Source organism: Tachypleus tridentatus, chromosome 9 (genome assembly GCF_004210375.1).
Source record: "Tachypleus tridentatus isolate NWPU-2018 chromosome 9, ASM421037v1, whole genome shotgun sequence".
NCBI classification, from domain to species: Eukaryota; Metazoa; Arthropoda; class Merostomata; order Xiphosura; family Limulidae; genus Tachypleus; species Tachypleus tridentatus.
In genome coordinates, this window is record NC_134833.1 from 6,485,034 (window position 1) to 6,505,303 (window position 20,270).

Below are 20,270 nucleotides of genomic sequence, written 5' to 3' on the forward strand. Positions count from 1 at the left end.
CAGGTAGCTGTCAGTTAATAGTTGTGTGACATTAGAAGAGTAAATGGGTAGCTGTCAGTTAATAGTTGTCACATTAGATAAGTAAACAGGTAGCTGTCAGTTAATAGTTGTGTGACATTAGAAGAGTAAAGTTGTGTGACATTAGAAGGTAGCTGTCAGTTAATAGTTGTGTGACATTAGAAGAGTAAACAGGTAGCTGTCAGTTAATAGTTGTTACATTAGATAAGTAAACAGGTAGCTGTCAGTTAATAGTTGTGTGACATTAGAAGAGTAAACGGGTAGCTGTCAGTTAACAGTTGTGTGACATTAGAAGAGTAAACGGGTAGCTGTCAGTTAACAGTTGTGTGACATTAGAAGAGTAAACAGGTAGCTGTCAGTTAATAGTTGTCACATTAGATAAGTAAACGGGTAGCTGTCAGTTAATAGTTGTCACATTAGAAGAGTAAACAGGTAGCTGTCAGTTAATAGTTGTGTGACATTAGAGAGTAAATGGGTAGCTGTCAGTTAATAGTTGTGTGACATTAGAAGAGTAACCAGGTAGCTGTCAGTTAATAGTTGTGTGACATTAGAAGAGTAAACAGGTAGCTGTCAGTTAATAGTTGTCACATTAGATAAGTAAACAGGTAGCTGTCAGTTAATAGTTGTGTGACATTAGAAGAGTAAATGGGTAGCTGTCAGTTAATAGTTGTGTGACATTAGAAGAGTAAATGGGTAGCTGTCAGTTAATAGTTGTGTGACATTAGAAGAGTAAACAGGTAGCTGTCAGTTAATAGTTGTGTGACATTAGAAGAGTAAACAGGTAGCTGTCAGTTAATAGTTGTCACATTAGATAAGTAAACAGGTAGCTGTCAGTTAATAGTTGTCACATTAGATAAGTAAACGGGTAGCTGTCAGTTAATAGTTGTGTGACATTAGAAGAGTAAATGGGTAGCTGTCAGTTAATAGTTGTGTGACATTAGAAGAGTAAACAGGTAGCTGTCAGTTAATAGTTGTCACATTAGATAAGTAAACAGGTAGCTGTCAGTTAATAGTTGTGTGACATTAGAAGAGTAAACGGGTAGCTGTCAGTTAACAGTTGTGTGACATTAGAAGAGTAAACGGGTAGCTGTCAGTTAATAGTTGTGTGACATTAGAAGAGTGAACAGGTAGCTGTCAATTAATAGTTGTGTGACATTAGAAGAGTGAGCAGGATGAATAGCTTACAGTCTATAGCTATGATGTTTAGTTTTGCGTTGATACTAATAGTAAAAGGTCTTTTGTTCTGTGTTATTTTTGGTAAGTATTGGACATTATTATTTTTCGTGGAGGCGGAGTTATAGAAAACGTAAGCAAAATTATAATGTACGTGTAGTGTCACGTGGTGAAAAGTTGAGTAGCGGATCTCTACGGTTTTTAGCTTGTGTCAAGAATCAAAAATATACATACCGAATTTTGAAATATATACTCAAGTCACTGAGCTGGTCTGATCCATTATGAATAGAGTTTGAAGTTATTTATAGGAAAATGAAAGAGAAACATGCTGAAATTAGATACTGACTTGGTTCATTCGTATCGAAGACATTATTACCTTCTGGTACTCCATCTTACAAAATGATTCATCCGTCTGTATGTACAGAGTGCAAAGTGAGATAATAACAAATCATTGGAAAATATGAAGAAACGTTCATTGTATTTGCGCAACGCTTTGATATGTGGCTCGACTCAGTAATACATATGTAAGATATACCTACATATATTGTAAGTGATATCAGACCTTACATTGAGATGTGTACTGTAGCGACTCAGGATAAATGGACAGAAGAGTTTGTCAGTGCCGGGAACTCGTGTGACCATGATAAAAGGTGGCCGAAATTGAATACGTTCATGTTCTACCACAGCACAATTCCGCTTATTTAAGCGTAACATTACATGCACTTAGCACATAAAAAACAACAACAACACATTTGTGTTCTGTGCGTGTAATTGCTTGCCATACATTTAAGTTATACACGTACATTATTCGGTTTTGGACTCCTTTGTCAGGCTTTTGGAGGACGCCCTCAACTGTCACATATTTTGCACCAGTGACGAACACACAGTTCAACACGTGTTTGCCACAATTGACTTCTTCACGCACACCCTGGACTGTGCGTGGCCTTGTGATTAACGTGTCGCCGATCTGTAAATCTAAGGGTTTCAAACTCGCTTGTAGTTGCCGTAAAAAAAGCGCGCCGCACTTCAGGGTCGTGAATGCGTTATAAGAAGGACAGTCAAATTCGACTAGTCGGTTAGAGTAGCTCTTTATGACGTACCTTCCTTCTAGTCTGTCATTTCAAAATTAAAGAAGTCTTTAAGCAGATATCACTACCGTGGATTTGCGCGAATTTCCAACACAAAATAACACATTTTGATTTTTTTAATGAATTTTTGCGAATTATTTTGGTATTCTTACATTACGAATAGCGTGCAGGCACGCCGTCCGTTCGCGCGAGGGCTTTCAACGGAGTAAACCGTCTTACTGTTCTTTTAACGATTTCATATAAATCTAACTTCGTTGTATGTATTTAGCTCTTCATTTATTTCGGTGGCCATGTGACGTGAAGTACTTATTTGAGAGATTGCCGTTTGTGCCGGTTAAAACTGTGACAAATCTCGATTAACCTGATTGGATGTTAGTGGTTAAATGTATTTAAAAAAGTATAAAAATGCGATTCATTAATAATTTACCAAAATATTTACGTAAGTAATGACATTACCAAAGGTGAGGAACCTTAGAAAGTGTTTAATCAAAGACTACACTTGTCGGTAAATTTATTATTATATTGCTAATTTGCAAGTCTTATGTAAGTGTAAGTCCGTATGTGCTCCTGCAGATGCATTATTCAGCTCATCCTAGTAACACACTGTGTTGTCAGTGTGATAGTCATCTACCCTAGATAATACCAGCTCACCCTCCCTTTTCACTTTTGTTCTTGTTTATCGCGCGGAAGTCTATATAAACGTTTGCAATACGGCATCCTAGACTCGTAGTTCTTGCTGGTCGTTTTGAGCTGGTGCTTATTAAATACAGGCTTGAGTTTCGTACATACTAACACAGATTAATCCCTTTTGGTCGGGAGATTATAGGAACACTCTTCAGTATTTTTCCACATGATCTCGTGTTGTTTTTCGTTCAGGAGGAAACGGGTTACATTTAATTTAGGAGGAGAGGTAAGGTGTATGTTTTAACGTAATTGTAGTTTGTACTCATCTAACTTATTTAAATTTCACTGATTTACAGCGTTTTTTTTTAAATCAAGTCCCTGTGCGTGACGTGATCGATTTTGTTGATAAGAAGTCAAAACACGGTTTTATAACGTATTGAATAAAAAGTTGTTTTTACTTGTCTTAAAATAATGATTTATATAGTGAACAATTTTATACAAACAGTTCTAGTGAGAGTGCTGAGACCGAACGGAAATATTGAATAATAAGCATAGTTTCTGCAATACATTTTAAATGTTATTGACCGTACTTGCTGCCAGAGGGCTTATTTAGCCGTAGCTGTGAATTTGGAACAAACAAATCTACTGTGGGAATGACTTAAGGCAGGACAAGTATTTTAGGGTCATACAATGACATATAATCTGGAAAGTATGTAACGAAAGGATAATAAAATATTAGAATGCGACTCGTTTATTTAAAAATATTTATTGGAAATATATGAGAAAATACGGCCACTTTCCATACACAGAGGACGCTCCAATCACGTAAAGTACCCGTAGCGTCGTCGTTCAGAAGATTTGGTGTTTCCAAGGGATCCATAAGTTAGTTTTATCACTGAAGCCTAACTTAAATTAAGTGTCAAAATAACAAATAATTGTTTTTTTTTTTCACTTCATTTTCATTGGCAGGACGTTTCGTAACTATGACGACAAAAACTTTCATGCCATAGTGGCTGAATTAGCAAATGATATTTTTGGGCACGATGAAAACGAACCTGGTAGTATAGTAGCGAAGAAGTGTAGGTTTGTTTTTTTTAGCCTTGTGGGTGTTTTACTCATCGTAGGCGAACTAAAAACATATATTTGTTTTCTCTCTCCTGAACACCCCTGGTCTGCCAACCGGGACGAACTAGTTTTTAATTTGTACGATGGGTACCATGTTCAAGATGACGAGATATCCACTTGAAGTAAAAAATATATTCAGGTTAACCTGAAGATGACCTAAGAAGTTCGAAATGTTGTTCTGTACTGTATTTTAATTAAAGTGTTGGTACCTACATCAGCCATCTTGAGAATACAGGTGCTGTGCAATCCATCACTGTTTAGAATAAAAACGTTGACAAAAAATCCGTTATTGACCACTCGTTTTATGTCTATTGTGAAAGGTAAGATCGACAAATAACATTCCTTCTGCTGAAAACTTTGAACAAAACCAATCACATTTCTTCAAGTTGATAAAATTCAATACCTTGTTGATTTTTGCACATAGATTATTGAACGTGTAAAAATGAATAAAAAAATTTGACTTATAAATAGACTGGAAGAATTTTATGCTCTGACGTACACGAATAGAATAAACTATTAATTTTGTAACGATCTGTTCATTGATTTAAATTGTATTTTACTTGTGGAAATTTCTATTTCGCAACTGGAAGAGGTTCAGAGTTAGATAGAGAAGGCCCGACATAACGGTGACTAGTGTGTTCCATTCATAATCTACGTTTCGTAGGTTTGAGTTTTGTCATTAGAAATGTTCACTTTTTTCACATGTAGGAGCATTATAATATGATGATCAATCTCATTTTTCACTGGTATTGAATAGCCCAAGAGTTGAAAGTGGGTGATATTTACTAGAGGTATTTTCTTTTATGTTACTGCTAAATTAGGATAGATAACACAGATAGCTATAGAGAACTCCAGCACACAAGTTGAGCAGGCAATCACTGAAAAAAAAGACAAGATTATATAAAATTAAATTTAATCCTTTAAATGAAAACAATTTAAAACTAGTTTTAAAGTTACTTAGAAACCACATGATAATTTGTAATTTATCAAGAACTGGATTTAAATCTCGAGGAATTTCAAGTAACATTGTGACACTAATTGTATTAGGCTTGTAGAGTTTTGTGTTTGTTTTGGGTGAAAAATATGAGAGAGAGAATGAAGTTAAGATGAGGTAGTTTGTTGTTATAGTAACAACAAATTTGTTGAACATCTGTTGGTTCACATTATATCTAACTCCTGCCAGTTTTATTCAGTGTAACAACTCACCAGGTTGGCTTGACACAATACCTACTAAACCTTGGTTTATTAGCTTCTTACATTGTTAATTTAGTACTGATCGTGAGATAGCATTATAGATAAGACTGGATTCATTACTGAACAGAAGACTGATCTACACTGAAACATCATCTGGTGCTCAATGTGGTCAGCTTTCGAGTTTTAAAGGATTTGGCATTTTACACATTCTAATTTAAGCTTCCATTATGAAACTGTTCGATACATGTTTTTGTCCCCACTGGGTGACCCGGCACAGACAGGTGGTTAAGGCACTCGACTCGTAATCCGACGGTCGCGGATTCAAATCCCCGTCACACCAAACATGCTCGCCCTTTCAGCCGTGGGAGCGTTATAATTTACGGTCAGTCCCACTATTCGTTGGTAAAATGTAGCCTAATAGTTGGTGGTGGGTAGTGATGACCAGCTGCCTTCCCTCTAATCTTACACTGCTAAATTAGGGACGGCTAGCGCAGGTACCCTTCGTGTGGCTTTGTGCGAAATTCAAAACAAACCAAACCCTCACTTGGACAGCGGTAAGTCTTCGAAGTTACAAGTTGTAACTTACAACCCTGAAGCCAGGGGTACGATTCCCCTTGGTGGACACATCAGATAGCTTGATGTGGCTTCACTGCAAGAAGACACACACATCTAAAAGTTACTTGTTAGAAATAAGCGCATGCGTACCCACTTCAAAAGTTGATATTGTATACAGTTTGTATTAAGCTAGCAACATCGCCTGGCGTTGTCCGAGTTTTCCAAGAAAATCGAACAATGTCTTTGTTTCGCTGTATTATATTTTGATAGGTAAAAAATGTTTGTGAATTTATGAAAAAACAACAATTAGGTTTGACGTTTGAAATTAATCTACGAAGCTGTTTTAAATCATGACGGACTTAGCTATATTCCTCATATTCCAATCATCCCTCTTCAAATATTAAAAATTTTAAACGTGCGTAATATGTTCCACTTGCCTGTGAAATTACTACAAATAAAATCAGTGGCGGCGCCAGGATATTTTTGTTGGGGGGGGGGACGGTGTAAATGTGGAGGGGCTTCCCAAAATGCCATCAATATGAAGTATAGATGGTAAATTATAATAATGTAAATACCAAGGTACATTTCAGAAAGGTGTGTTATTTTGAACTGCGTTTTCAATGCAGTTTTCATTGGAAACTCATACTCTGATTAATAATTAATTATTACAAATGAGAAATAATCTGTTTATGAAAATATGCGTATATGTAAAAGAGGAAGCTCACCTAAATTCCACCCAAGGTAATACATAATAATGAAGAAAATCAAGATTAGCTTCGACCAGGGGTCACCAAACATTTTTCACAGGGGTCAGATTACTTGGGGAATGAGAAGTGCGGGCCACATGATCAATATATTCAATACTCATAAGTTAGAACGAAAGTTCTCTGTAAAAGACTTAACACTAAGTTTAGGATGCCACATTAGCCATGTGAGAGTAGCATGCAATACACACATGTAATAAAAAAAACAAACAGAAATATAACCAACATTTTTTTTTACCAAAAGGTTATCAAAGAAGGTGACATTAACAAAAACAATTGTCACATCGCACATGGTAAGTACATGTCTGAATTTTACTAAACTGCAAAAAAGTTAGTGAGATTTATGAAATTGGCCTTTGACTTTCAAAATATCTTCAATGTTCAGTTTTGAATTGCTGTATCTAATCATTAGAATTGCTTTCAAATGTTTATCAGTCAACCTTGATCGATGTACCGACTTCACATACTTCATTTTTGAAAATGCTTGTTCACAGACATAAGTTGTTCCGAACACTGATGCCGTAACAGATGCAAACTGCTTCAGCTTTGGAAAATCATCTCCAGGTATGCAGCTGTAAAATTCAATAAGTTGCCCCTCTCTGTGTTTTGCTTTCAACAAGTCATTTCCTTGCAAATCAATGACCTCCAGCTGAAGTTTCACTGGCACGTCATCAATGACACAATCAAAAGGATTCTGAAAAAGCAGAATGTCACTTTCGATTCTGTTGAAATCCGAAAATCTCTCTAAAAATACTTATTTAAATCACCAATAATCTTTTTCTGAAACTCCAGGTTGACATCTTCTGTGATTCCAGCATGAAACTCATTGAAACATTGAAAATGAGAGAGGTTTGCGGTTTCATCCTTCCAAATGTACTTCAAACAATGACAGCTTTCTCCGAAATCCTTTAATGATTCTATAGAGATCACAGACAAGGTTATTCTTCCTCTGAAGTTTCAAGTTCAATTCATTCATGTGGGATGTGATGTCAACCAAAAATGACAACTTTGACAACCAGGTTGGATCCAACAGAAGTGGATCGGCTCTATATTTCTCGATAAGAAATATATCTATTTCTCTTCTCAGCTTATAAAAACGAGACAAGACTTTACCACAGCCGAGCCACCTCACAGCCGTGTGAAAAAGCAAGCCACAGAAATCCGAATCAATTTCTTCAAGAAACGCCTTGAACTGGCGATGATTAAGTGCATGACCCCGAATGAAGTTCACTGCAGAAATGACTGGCTTCAGTACGCAAGAAATATCGAAGTCTTTTCCACAGAGTGCTTGCTGATGTATGATGCAGTGTATGAACAGAGCGCTTTGAGTTGAAGATCTTCCAACTGTTTCCTGATCAGCCCCAACAGACCCTTCTTTACTCCAGCCATGTTTTTTTCTCCATCAACTGTTACACCTCTAAGCTGATTCCACTGAAGGTTATAGTCTTGCAAAGTTTTATGCACTTCCATGAAAATGTCTTCTCCAGTTGTTCTTCCGTGCATGCTGCAAACTGATGCCAACTCTTCCGTGATCTGAAAGTCCAAATTAACTCCACGAATGAATACGAGAAGTTGTGACGTACTCGAGAGATCAGTAGACTCATCCAGTGCCAGAGAATACCATAGGAAGTTTCTAGCTTTTTGGCGTATCTGTAATGTGATGTTCTCTCCAAGTTCTTCTGCTCTCCGTACAACTGAAGTTGCTGAAAGGCTGATACTTTCAAAGAAATTGTCTTTTTCAGGACACAGTTCATTTGCTGCTTCCATCATACGCTCTTTGATGAACTTGCCGTCAGTAAAAGGTTTTCCTCGCTCTGCCATCCTATGCACTATTTTGTAACTTGTGCGAGTGACAGATTTATTTTCAGCAGACTTTCTTGTGAAGAGATTCTTTTGAGATTCAAAAACTCGTTTTATGGATTCAAATTTCTCAGAACGGAACTTTCCTGAAAATTTCAAACATGTTGATAGATGTTTTGTTTCATAAGATTGTACTCTTTCAAAACGGCAACACTTTCGGTACATATCACACAAGTAGCTTTCTGGTTTCCACAAAGAAGTACTTTTCTCCCCATTCTTCACGACACTCAGAGTCCACTTTTCTTCTTTTAAAAGCAGTCATAACGATGGATGAAAAAAAACAGGATCTGAAGATGAAAAACACAGAACGCCGTGAGAAACGTATTGTGCTGGTCTAAGAACGCACAAACAAAATATATTGAAACGTACGTTTGTCACGATACTTACCTAAGAACGAGTTACGAAAAGGGAATAACCCGACTACTAAGAGAAATGAGCTTGCTGAAACGGTAACCCTAGGCCGCAGATTTACAAGACGAGTCGATAGGACGAGGGTTAAGTCTGTTCTTGTTTTCGAAATACTAACGCTTTCATAGATAGGTGCACAAACAACGGGACAGCAAGGACGAAAGAAGAATTTTCCTATTGGTTAAAAATGCACGTGACAGTCTTGTTTCTTTTTAACATAACGTCTTGTGTTTGCCAGCTTAAAGCGACTATTGGTGTGATTTATTTTGTTATGACAGTCGGACATTTGATCAAATGTCACTTTTTATTTCCAAGCGGCTTGGTGCTGGCTGGCAGGACAAAATGACCTCGAGGGCCGTAGTTTTGGTGACCCCTGGCTTAGATTGAATATTTAATGTACCATTAAGAGTAAAGTTACAAATCAAAAGAAATATAACATAAAGACGTAGTTTACATTGGAGAAACGAATTATCCCATGCGAAGTTAATACACTCTGAGGAAAAGTAAGGTCACTATCAGGCTTACTATCTTTCATCTTAATGAAGATGTTGAGTTCTACAGATCTATGTCTCTTTGATGTTAATTGTAAAGCAACAACGACGATTGTGTTTTCCATATTTTGTGAATATATGTAGGTAACAATTATGGGGGGGGGGCTTGGCTCATTCGGGGGACTCAAGCCCCCTCCCACCCTGGCGCAGCCACTGAATAAAATGCAGTATTGTACTTTATAATACACCAAAAGAAAAGAAAATCCACTTCCAGGAGAGAGATGTAGCATAATACACATTCAATGACTTTCGTGATGATAAACTCTGTTAACCTGAGATGACCTGAGAAGGTCGAAACGTTGTTCTCTGCTTTATTAGTAAAACTGTTAATTCCCACATCAGTCATACTGAGTTACATCCGATTACTTTAATCTCGTTTTACGTAATCAGTGTTATTATTCAAGCTGTACCAATTTCAGACAGTCTGTTTCTTTTCACACACAATATTCCAATATATGTATTAGTATGTATATATAAATAACAACAAAAGCCTGCGAATTTGAACTCCATAAAAGTTTTGATTTTAATGACAGATTTTTTATATTCGTAGATTTTGAAAATAATATAATGTTGTTTTTTATCACAGAAGAATTTTTTTTTTTTTTTTTTTTTATAAATCGGGAAGAAAAACTTACTGAGTTCAAATTATTATTTCGTTCCCCACAGTGAACGTTTTTATATTGTTATGTTTGGGTTCTAGAACAATGAATGAGATTCATGTTGCGATTGGTTTAGAGACATCTATAACCAGTGGTTGGTAACGTGTGAAATATAAAATGTGATTTGATTTCAATGAAAATGATTCATTTATGTAAAAGTACATACGATGTTTTGTGAAGCATCTGTGAACCATAGAGTAAAAATGGATAATTTCGGATTCAGCATACAGAACTAAATAGGTCTATCTATTCTAATGGTAATAAAAGAAAAATACAATTTCTAGGTTCAACCTATCCTCTACCTCACGCATACGCTCCACCAGTTAAGCTGACTTTAATCAAATTACACAAAATAATTATTATATTGTAAGCCTTACTCTTTTTTACATAGTTCAGCGGTTCTCAATCTTTTTACTCTCAGGACCCCTTTGCACTCCTAAAAGTTGAGGACCCCAAAGAGCTTTCGTATATGTGGGTTATATCTATTGATATTTACCGTATTAGGAATTAAAACTTGGAAATTTGTTAAATATTTGTTTATTAATTCATTTAAAGATAACAATAATAAACCCATTAAATGTTAAACGTTACATTTTTATGAAATACAACAATATTTTCCTAAACAAGAAAATTAGTGAGAAGAGTGATGGTGTTTTACCTTTTTTCAAATATCTTTAATGTCTGGCTCAATAGAAGACAGCTGGATTCTGATGTCTGGCTCAATAGAAGACAGCTGGATTCTGATGTCTGGCTTAACAGAAGACAGCTGGATTCTGATGTCTGGCTTAACAGAAGACAGCTGGATTCTGATGTTTGGCTTAATAGAAGACAGCTGCATTCTGATGTCTGGCTTAATAGAAGACAGCTGATTCTGATGTCTGGCTTAATAGAAGACAGCTGGATTCTGATGTCTGGCTCAATAGAAGACAGCTGGATTCTGATGTCTGGCTTAACAGAAGACAGCTGGATTCTGATGTCTGCCTTAACAGAAGACAGCTGGATTCTGATATCTGTTTCTACATTTAATCTGTTGTAATACGTTGTGTTGGTTGAAGCATCTGAAAACAATGTGGCCTCACACAGATGTGTAGTTGGAAGAGGAGGAATGTTTTCAGATAATTGTAGATATACTGCACCAAAACTCAACTGATAGTTTCTCAAGGGTTAGCTGCAATGTGGAATCTGAACCCCTATCAATGAACTTTTCGTACTCTGTTACATTAAAATCCATTGATCTATCCTGCACTTTGAATGGGTTTTTTACCCATGGATGATTTTGTAATATCATGCATTGGTCATTTGGAAAATATTGGTTATCCGAGTTATGCAGATCTTCCAAATGTTAAGAACTTTCATTATATCAAAAAATCACATTATTTAATATCTCCACTGATCTCGTCAAAAAAGTCTAAGTATTTGGAAGCTGTCAAACTCACAATGGCGGATACAAGCTGTACAAAATTCTAATTTTCGCTTAAAGGCTCGTATTTTAGCAACAAATACTGTCCGTTGTTTTCCTTGAAGTGACAGGCTTTGTTCATTTTCGAGAAAATGTCTGCCAAATACCCAAGTCAGAAGAACCATAGTTTGTCTGTCAGTTATTATTTCAAGTACAAATGGTGTTCCATGAAAAGACGGCTAGTTCAGCTCGTAGTTTAAACAATTGCACAAAGTGCTCCAGACAACCATCGTACTTCGGTATTAAGTAGTGATGCTTCATGTTAACTTCCAATTTCGTCACACAGAATGTCAAAAAGACGTGTATTGGATGGTCTAGATTTAATATTAATAATTTGTACAACTTCATCAAGAACATTCTTAAGTGAAACTGGTTTTGTTTTTGTTTTTTTACTGCGAGTGCGTGGCGGTGAAGAATACAATGACTACTAGTACAGTTTGGTACCACTGCGTTGATTCGTAGTAAGGCGCCAGCAGTTTTACCCACCATTGTTTTTTCACCATCAGTGCAAATGTCAACACATTCTTGAGATTCAAAAACGTTATTCAACACATTGAATATTTCAGCACCAGTTGTGTTTGTTGGCAAGAATTCGCACTAAAGATCTTCGATGGTTAGTTGGTGCTGATACCTGATGAATAAAAGCAAAAAAAAAAAAGTACAGCCGCGTTTGTAGATTCGTCCATTTGTAAAGCAACAGTGCAATTCTGCATATGAGATATTAACTCATCATGTTCGCAGTTAATTTTTTAATTCGACGAGTTAGTGTTTTGTTGGAAAGTGGCACTGTCGTGATTTCTTTTACTTACTTTACATACAGCATGCATTCAGCTGTACAAGGTTTTATTAGTCTCAGCTGTTGTGTGCACTTCTCCAGCCAGTGCAGTACGATAATTTGTAAGATGCTTCATTGGCTTTTTAATTTCTTGTTTGAAAAGCTGTAACTTTCTGGCTTTTAAGAGTTAATCACGGCTGTGCTTAAAATATTCAGTTCCTTTTTCTTTAAACTTTGAATGATTGGTCTCAAAATGACGCTGCAACTTAACTGGCAACATAACACTATTTGAAAATATTCTGCTGCATAAGACACAATAAAGTAAATTGTTAACATCTATAAAGCTGAGGGAAAGATAGCTTTCGTCATATTTTCCTTTATTATTTGCAGTTTCGTTCAGTTTCTGTGGAGTATATTTCTTCCTTTCATGAGTCAGAGAACTCTCTGATGTCAGTTTCATCTCTTTCAGTATTTTTGGATGTAGATGGTGCAGCTGTTGGTTGAGAAAGCGAGTCGTCTAATCTCCCTTTTTTAAACCAACGATACCATCCTTAAATATAAGAAAAATATTTTATAAATAAATTTCATTTTATTTTAGAATAAAATATAATTAAATTATAAAATAATTTTTTTTAGATAAAATAAAAAAAATATTATTGCTTTGTTTTTTTGGAATTTCGCACAAAGCTACTGAGGGCTATCTGTGCTAGCCGTCCCTAATTTAGCAGTGTAAGACTAGAGGGAAGGCAGCTAGTTATCACCACCCACCGCCAACTCTTGGGCTACTCTTTTACCAACGAATAGTGGGATTGACCGTAACATTATACGCCCCCACGGCTGGGAGGGCGAGCATGTTTAGCGCGACGCGGGCGCGAACCCGCGACCCTCGGATTAATGTACTTCTCAAATGTTTGAACAATTGTTTGCGGTCTGATTCCTCTTTGCACTTTCAAAATTTTTTTTAGAATGTTAGATTCCAGTTTATTCAAGCTGAGGTATATTTTTTATATGTATGTATTTTCTAGAATAGAGAAAAATCCAAATTTATCAACCATACAGATTACAATTTATTTGGGCCTGGCATGGCCTAGCGCGTAGCTAGGCCTCGAGTAACTTTGTGCGAAATTCCAAAACAAACAAACAAAACAATACAATTTATTTAAATCACAAATCAATGAAAGTTTGATACAAAACAATATCGCTTATGTAAGCAAAAACATTAGAACGAAATCTAAGAACTTGAAGACACAACCTTCCTTCTCGAAGACTGAAAACGTAATTAGACGTTATTTACCTTTTTCACTCTCATTCTCTCTAAAACGAACAAAAACGTTTCATTGAAGGAATTACATTATGAAAATAGTTTTGACCTCGCGGACCTACAGAAGGAGTTACGGACCGCACTTTGAGAAACGCTTAGTTTATTTAATGGTAAAGGCCTAGTTTTATTATGTAGGCAAGGTCTTGCTTGCTTTTATACACACGATGTTTTAATTCTGTGTACATTTTTGTGTGTGAGGTTAAATATATGTTGTGTTAGAAGATATATAGTTTAAGATCTATAATTAAATAGCCCTATAATGCTAAATTACAAGTTCAACGTTAACTCAAACTGCGTTGAATTTATTCGTATGATGTACGTGTTAGCGATAACATTACCGATTCAGCTGGCAGACAGTAGAGGGATGTGTCGAAGAAAAGTTTTCGTTTTGCGCAACTTGATGTTAGAGACATGTGATATGAATAGTAAACTCAGTTTTAAGTTATATATAAATTTAGATAAGAGTTCACATTTATAAGAAATGACCAGTTCTTTGCTGTTATGGAAAATGTTGATATTCTAAAATGATTTTACTAATTTGTGTTAATGATTTCTATACTTGTTTTTTCAGCCAGCAGATGCCAAGGATGATGTCTCCGTGGTACAGTTGTGTTTAATGATTTCTATACTTGTTTTTCAGCCAGCAGATGCCAAGGATGATGTATCCGTGGTACAGTTGTGTTTAATGATTTCTACACTTGTTTTTCAGTCAGCAGATATCAAGGATGATGTCTCCGTGGTACAGTTGTGTTTAATGATTTCTACACTTGTTTTTCAGTCAGCAGATGCCAAGGATGATGTCTCCATGGTACAGTTGTGTTTAATGATTTCTACACTTGTTTTTCAGCCAGCAGATGCCAAGGATAATGTCTCTGTGGTACAGTTGTGTTTAATGATTTCTATACTTGTTTTTCAGTCAGCAGATGCCAAGGATGATGTCTCCATGGTACAGTTGTGTTTAATGATTTCTATATTTGTTTTTTCAGCTGATAAATGCTCCTGGGATCAGTACTGGTCAGTAATTTCCGTTATTGTTTTTCAGCCAGTAGATGTGTTATATGATCACGTTTAGCTATTGATTTGTGTTATTGTTTTTTAGCCAATAGATGCCAAGGACGATGTCTTCTGGGATCAGTTTTGGTCAGAAAGTGTGCAGAATGTACAAGATGTTTTCACACTCATCCCTGCTGCTGAGGTGCGGGCTGTGAGGGAAGAATCACCCTCCAACCTTGCCACTCTGTGCTACAAGGCTGTTGAAAAACTTGTGAAAGCTGCAGACACCTTATGTAACACCCAGGGACAGCAACAAACAGGTGTTGTAATTTAACTTCTATCTATTTCCACAGTATACATGGATTGGACATAGAATTATTTTCACCAGACAATTTAAAAGAACCCACCAATTAGAAAGAAGTTTACAACAGTATTATTAGATTGTTCAAAAGGGATACTATTAGTAGTTTGTCTTGAGTTTTTATTTGTAACTATGTTCTCCTGCCAGATATCTTACTCAAGCAGGTTATTAAACTACAAGTTCTGTATTTGTTAAACTTTTTGACTGAATAATTTTAGTAAAAAAGCTGCTGATATAGCAGTTTAATCATTGTAAGTTGTTAACTAGTTTTAGTAGTTTTGTTTAGTTACATAGGCCACCTGCATTGGTGTAGTTATTTTTGTAGTTTAGTGTAGGAACTTTATTTGGATCAGATGTGAGACTTTATTCAAATGATAAACCAAAGTAGTAGTTATTCATGTACACCAGTGTGTATTAATTAAATTATCATTCAGGTGTTTGTATAGATGGTGTCCAAGATGAAATACAGTGATATAAACCTTTACTTAAATACCTTCCAAACCAAGTGTTTAGTTTAAGTGAATTCTAAATAGAAAAGGTGTAAGAATGACAATAACTATGGAAACAGGGGCTTGAAGCCATTAGGTGTAATGCTGTGGCTGTTATGTAGACATCCAATATCATTTCACATGTATATTGATTTTTTATTGTAAAAGTATTAAAACATTTGTCTCCATGGATTATAATTACTTGCTTCTGTAAAAGTAGATAAAATTTCTCTAGTATGTGACTATAACATTATTATTATATTTTCAAGTACGAATTATGGCTCCAAGATTCGTAGTTTCTGATCCAGTGAGAAGCATCATAATAACTCTTTACTAGGAGGTCTGTAGTCAGTGGGAGACTTCAGCAAGTACAAAAGTATTAAAAAATGGAGTTGGGAAAATAATCAAAACATCTAGTAAAACTGTTCAGACATACCATGTGTTTTGTATGTCATGTTTTAGTATCCAGATGTATTATGTGTTTTGTATGTTGTGTTTTAGTATTCAGTTTTATCATATGTTTTAGTATTAAGGTGAACCATGAGTTTTTGTATCCAGACGTACTATGTGTTTTAGTGTACCATGTTTGATCTTTGGATAACACAAGATCAAGAAAGCTAAGAAATGATTATATTTACTTCATTCCATGGAGATGACATTTCAAGGTCACAGGAAGTGGTGAGGTCAGTGAGACCATGTCCTGACCACATTTCTGTGGCACGATAGCCATAGCTTATGTATTAAAACCAGCTTCTTTTAATTCAGTATGTTACATTGTGTGTGTTTATGAAGTATTTGTGATTGAAATGGCACAATATTCAATTAAAGTTTCGAAAACTGTCTGAGAGGTATGCTTTCAGACACCACCACGATCACAGAAATGGATTGTTTTGTATGCTGGTACTGTACTTTTCAAACATTGTATGTCACATTGCTTAACTGTCACAATGGCCTAACCTCTCAAAATTGCTTCCTGTGGTAATGCATTTCTTCCACCCATAGGTGCATGGCCATAATGTTACACATTAACTGTTAACAACAGTCAGTGTTATTCAGTGGTAGGCCAGATGGTATCACAAAATTATGGCCACCCTACATGTTTGAATTAAAATGTGCATAGTGTTAGTTTCTGTAGGTGAACCTGACATTTCTATTTAAGCATAAAACATTGAGATTTAAATGTTGTGAACTAGATGTTTATGAAGGAATCAATCTTGTTCCTGATAGACTGAATAGGTTACTTCAACTACTGCTCAAGGGAAGAAAGACATTCACAGATTCAGCGAGAATATGGTTACTTCAAATACTGCTCAAGGGAAGAAAGACATTCACAGATTCAGCGAGAATATGGTTACTTCAAATACTGCTCAAGGGAAGAAAGACATTCACAGATTCAGTGAAATGTGATTGTCCAACACTTAGAAGAAACTGTATGCAATGAACTTAAAATTCTTTTAGTTGTGTGTTGCACAAAATAACCAATTTATTAATTTCTTTCCTTAAACTCAGTTTTAAGTAAATTCATCATAACATATCCTATTGATCCTTTAGTTATGTAGTGGTTGTACCTAATGCTCTTTGAGGAAATCAGTTTTACTACTGATGGCAAGAGCAACTCCAGAAGGTCACATAATGTTTCCAGGTTGGATGTTAAGTAGCTGACCACCTGGGCTTGCCAAATATGATGTTACACAGCTGACCATCTAGGTTTTTCCAGATCACATGTTATGTTTACTTCATTCAGAGACAGCCTTAAGTCTAGCATCTACTTGCTACAAAACATCAAGGAACCATATTTTAGTGTTAAAGATGACTCTTCCACAAGTTTTATCAAGAAGTGTTAAAAAATGCATTGCAGCAAAAAAGACTTTGATAGTGAAAGATAAAAAGAAAAACAAGTAGTTTTCCAGAACTTGTATGTTTGTAGAGATGAATCAATGTATTCCAAAGATGGCTGAAATGGTTATTAAAGAATCAATGTATTCCAAAGATGGCTGAAATGGTTATTAAAGAATCAATGTATTCCAAAGATGGCTGAAATGGTTATTAAAGAATCAATGTATTCCAAAGATGGCTGAAATGGTTATTAAAGAATCAATGTACTCCAAAGATGGCTGAAATGGTTATTAAAACTTCAGTCAAAATAAAGTACAGAACAATGTTTTGAACTTCTTAGGTTACCTTCAAGTTAGCAGGTTATCTAACAATGAATTATAAGGGTCAAACATTGTTCTGTACTTTATTTTAATTAAAGTTTAAATACCCACACTAGCTGTCTTTAGAATACATTTTCACTTCAAATGAGTTTCTTGTCATTATAACGTGATGAATCATTTGAAGGTTTTGAAACTAAGAGATCACAGTACAGAAATTATAATAAAGAAAAATTTCTGCAATTTCCAGTTATGTTTGGAAGTACCATCCAAGTATGAGACAATTTAACCAAAGCTGGAGCAAAGCTGTAAAATGAACTCCGATCTTTCTTCATGTACATTTGTTTTGTTAAGAAACATTATAAAGTTCTGAAATACCTGCATGAATCAAAATTTTAAATTTAAGGTAAGTGTTGATGAATGAGTTGTCTCTAGTTTATGTATAATATATACACATTTAAATTTAAGGTAAATGTTGATGAATGAGTTGTCTCTAGTTTATGTATAATATATACACATTTAAATTTAAGGTAAATGTTGATGAATGAGTTGTCTCTAGTTTATGTATAATATATACACATTTAAATTTACGGTAAGTGTTGATGAATGAGTTGTCTCTAGTTTATGTATAATATATACACATTTAAATTTAAGGTAAGTGTTGATGAATGAGTTGTCTCTAGTTTATGTATAATATATACACATTTAAATTTAAGGTAAGTGTTGATGAATGAGTTGTCTCTAGTTTATGTATAATATATACACATATATATACAGAGAAGGTAGAACAGTTAATTGTAAGTTAAAGTTAAGGAGAACTACAGATATCTGAGGTATGACAGTAGTAAATTAGTTAGTGTTTAGGTGCCTTTTGCTCAGTAACAGAGCTCATTAGGGAACCCACAGAAGCCTTTAGTCAAATGTGGTCTGATTAGTGTAAACTGCTTTGTGTAGATACAAGACAAAATATTTTGTTGTAACTTACATACTGTTGCAGTTTGTTTAGTAAAATTCCATTGGTTCTTTGCTTCAGAGAAAACTAAAACTGGTACCAAATTAATTAGATCAGATTTATACTAGACTGTTCTCTCATCACTGTTTCTCATGGATAGGTTTTGTTTCAAATGAAATTTGTTATCATTAGTAATGTACATTTTTATGTATTCAAACAAATTGATGAATTTTTCAAATGTTGTTGAAGATCCCTTTTCAGTTCAGTATTCAATAATTCATTATTTTCCAATATTTAATAATTTGTCATTTTTCAGTATTTAATAATTCATCCTTTCTCAATGTTTAACAATTCATTGTTTTTTAGTATTTAATAATTAAACATTTTCAATGGTTAATAACTCATCCTTTTGCAGTATTTTAACGAGTAATCATTTTTCAGTATTTTAATAATTCCTTTCCCTTTTTTTCAGTTTTAAACTGCGTCACGACTTTTAACACGGCTTCTACCATATATTTTTGAAGACACTGATTGGCGAGCATTTTTTTGGTCTAGTCTTCCAGGACAGCCAGCTGATGAAACTGATAGTGAGGTATGTCATAATGATGTATTGTTTTTTTGTTTATGTTAAAAACTAAAAGGCTTTACTAATTTTCTGATAATCTAACATAAAAGCAATTAAATATGTGATAAAAGAACTCATAATGACACTTTTAATTCTTAAAGTATATAAGCACATATTACACTGAAGCACAAGTGTATCTAGAAGCAGACACTTGGGGGCACAAGTTGAGTAAACCACATGGTTTTCAAGCTAAAACTTAATACCGACAGTTGTAAAATGACTAGTCATAGTTTTAAAACGTACTATTGAAGAAGGTCTGAGGACATCCCCCCCCCAGAAAATTGGGGGAAAAAAGTGTTGTTGCCTACAAGTGGCACAGTGGTATGTTTGTGAACTTACAGTGCTAGAAACTTAGTTTGTATATGGCAATGAGCAAAGCACAGATACCCAATTGATTAGCTTTGTGCTTAACTGCAAAACAAAGTGTTAAAAACAGTTATTTTGCACTGATTTAAAGATGGAAAGTTTGGGGACCAGAAATCAGTTTTGGAGGGGAAAATATGCACATGTAATTAAGATTTGAAGTAATATTTGTTGAATCATTATAACTGTAAGTATACAATGTGTTATTGTGGTGAATGGTTGTAACTGTAAGTGTACAATGTGTTATTGTGGTGAATGGTTGTAACTATAAGTGTACAATGTGTTATTGTGGTGAATGGTTGTAACTGCAAGTGTACAATGTGTTATTGTGGTGAATGGTTGTAACTGCAAGTGTACAATGTGTTATTGTGGTGAATGGTTGTAACTGTAAGTACACAATGTGTTATTGTGGTGAATGGTTGTAACTGTAAGTACACAATGTGTTATTGTGGTGAATGGTTGTAACTGTAAGTACACAATGTGTTATTGTGGTGAATGGTTGTAACTGTAAGTACACAATGTGTTATTGTGGTGAATGGTTTGTAACTGTAAGTACACAATGTGTTATTGTGGTGAATGGTTGTAACTGTAAGTACACAATGTGTTATTGTGGTGAATGGTTGTAACTGTAAGTACACAATGTGTTATTGTGGTGAATGGTTGTAACTGTAAGTACACAATGTGTTATTGTGGTGAATGGTTGTAACTAAGTACACAATGTGTTATTGTGGTGAATGGTTGTAACAGCAAGTGTACAATGT

The 20,270-nt window shown here is 35.1% G+C and overlaps 1 protein-coding gene across 1 annotated transcript in view; it reads left to right on the plus strand.

Annotated features, from left to right (window-relative positions):
• LOC143224709 (protein HID1-like) overlaps window positions 1-20,270 on the plus strand; it is a 101,218-nt gene that overhangs the window by 14,188 nt on the left and 66,760 nt on the right. Inside the window, 3 exon segments of the mRNA XM_076452922.1 lie at window positions 14,674-14,887; window positions 18,994-19,007; window positions 19,009-19,113. Coding sequence (XP_076309037.1) covers window positions 14,674-14,887; window positions 18,994-19,007; window positions 19,009-19,113 — 333 coding nt within the window.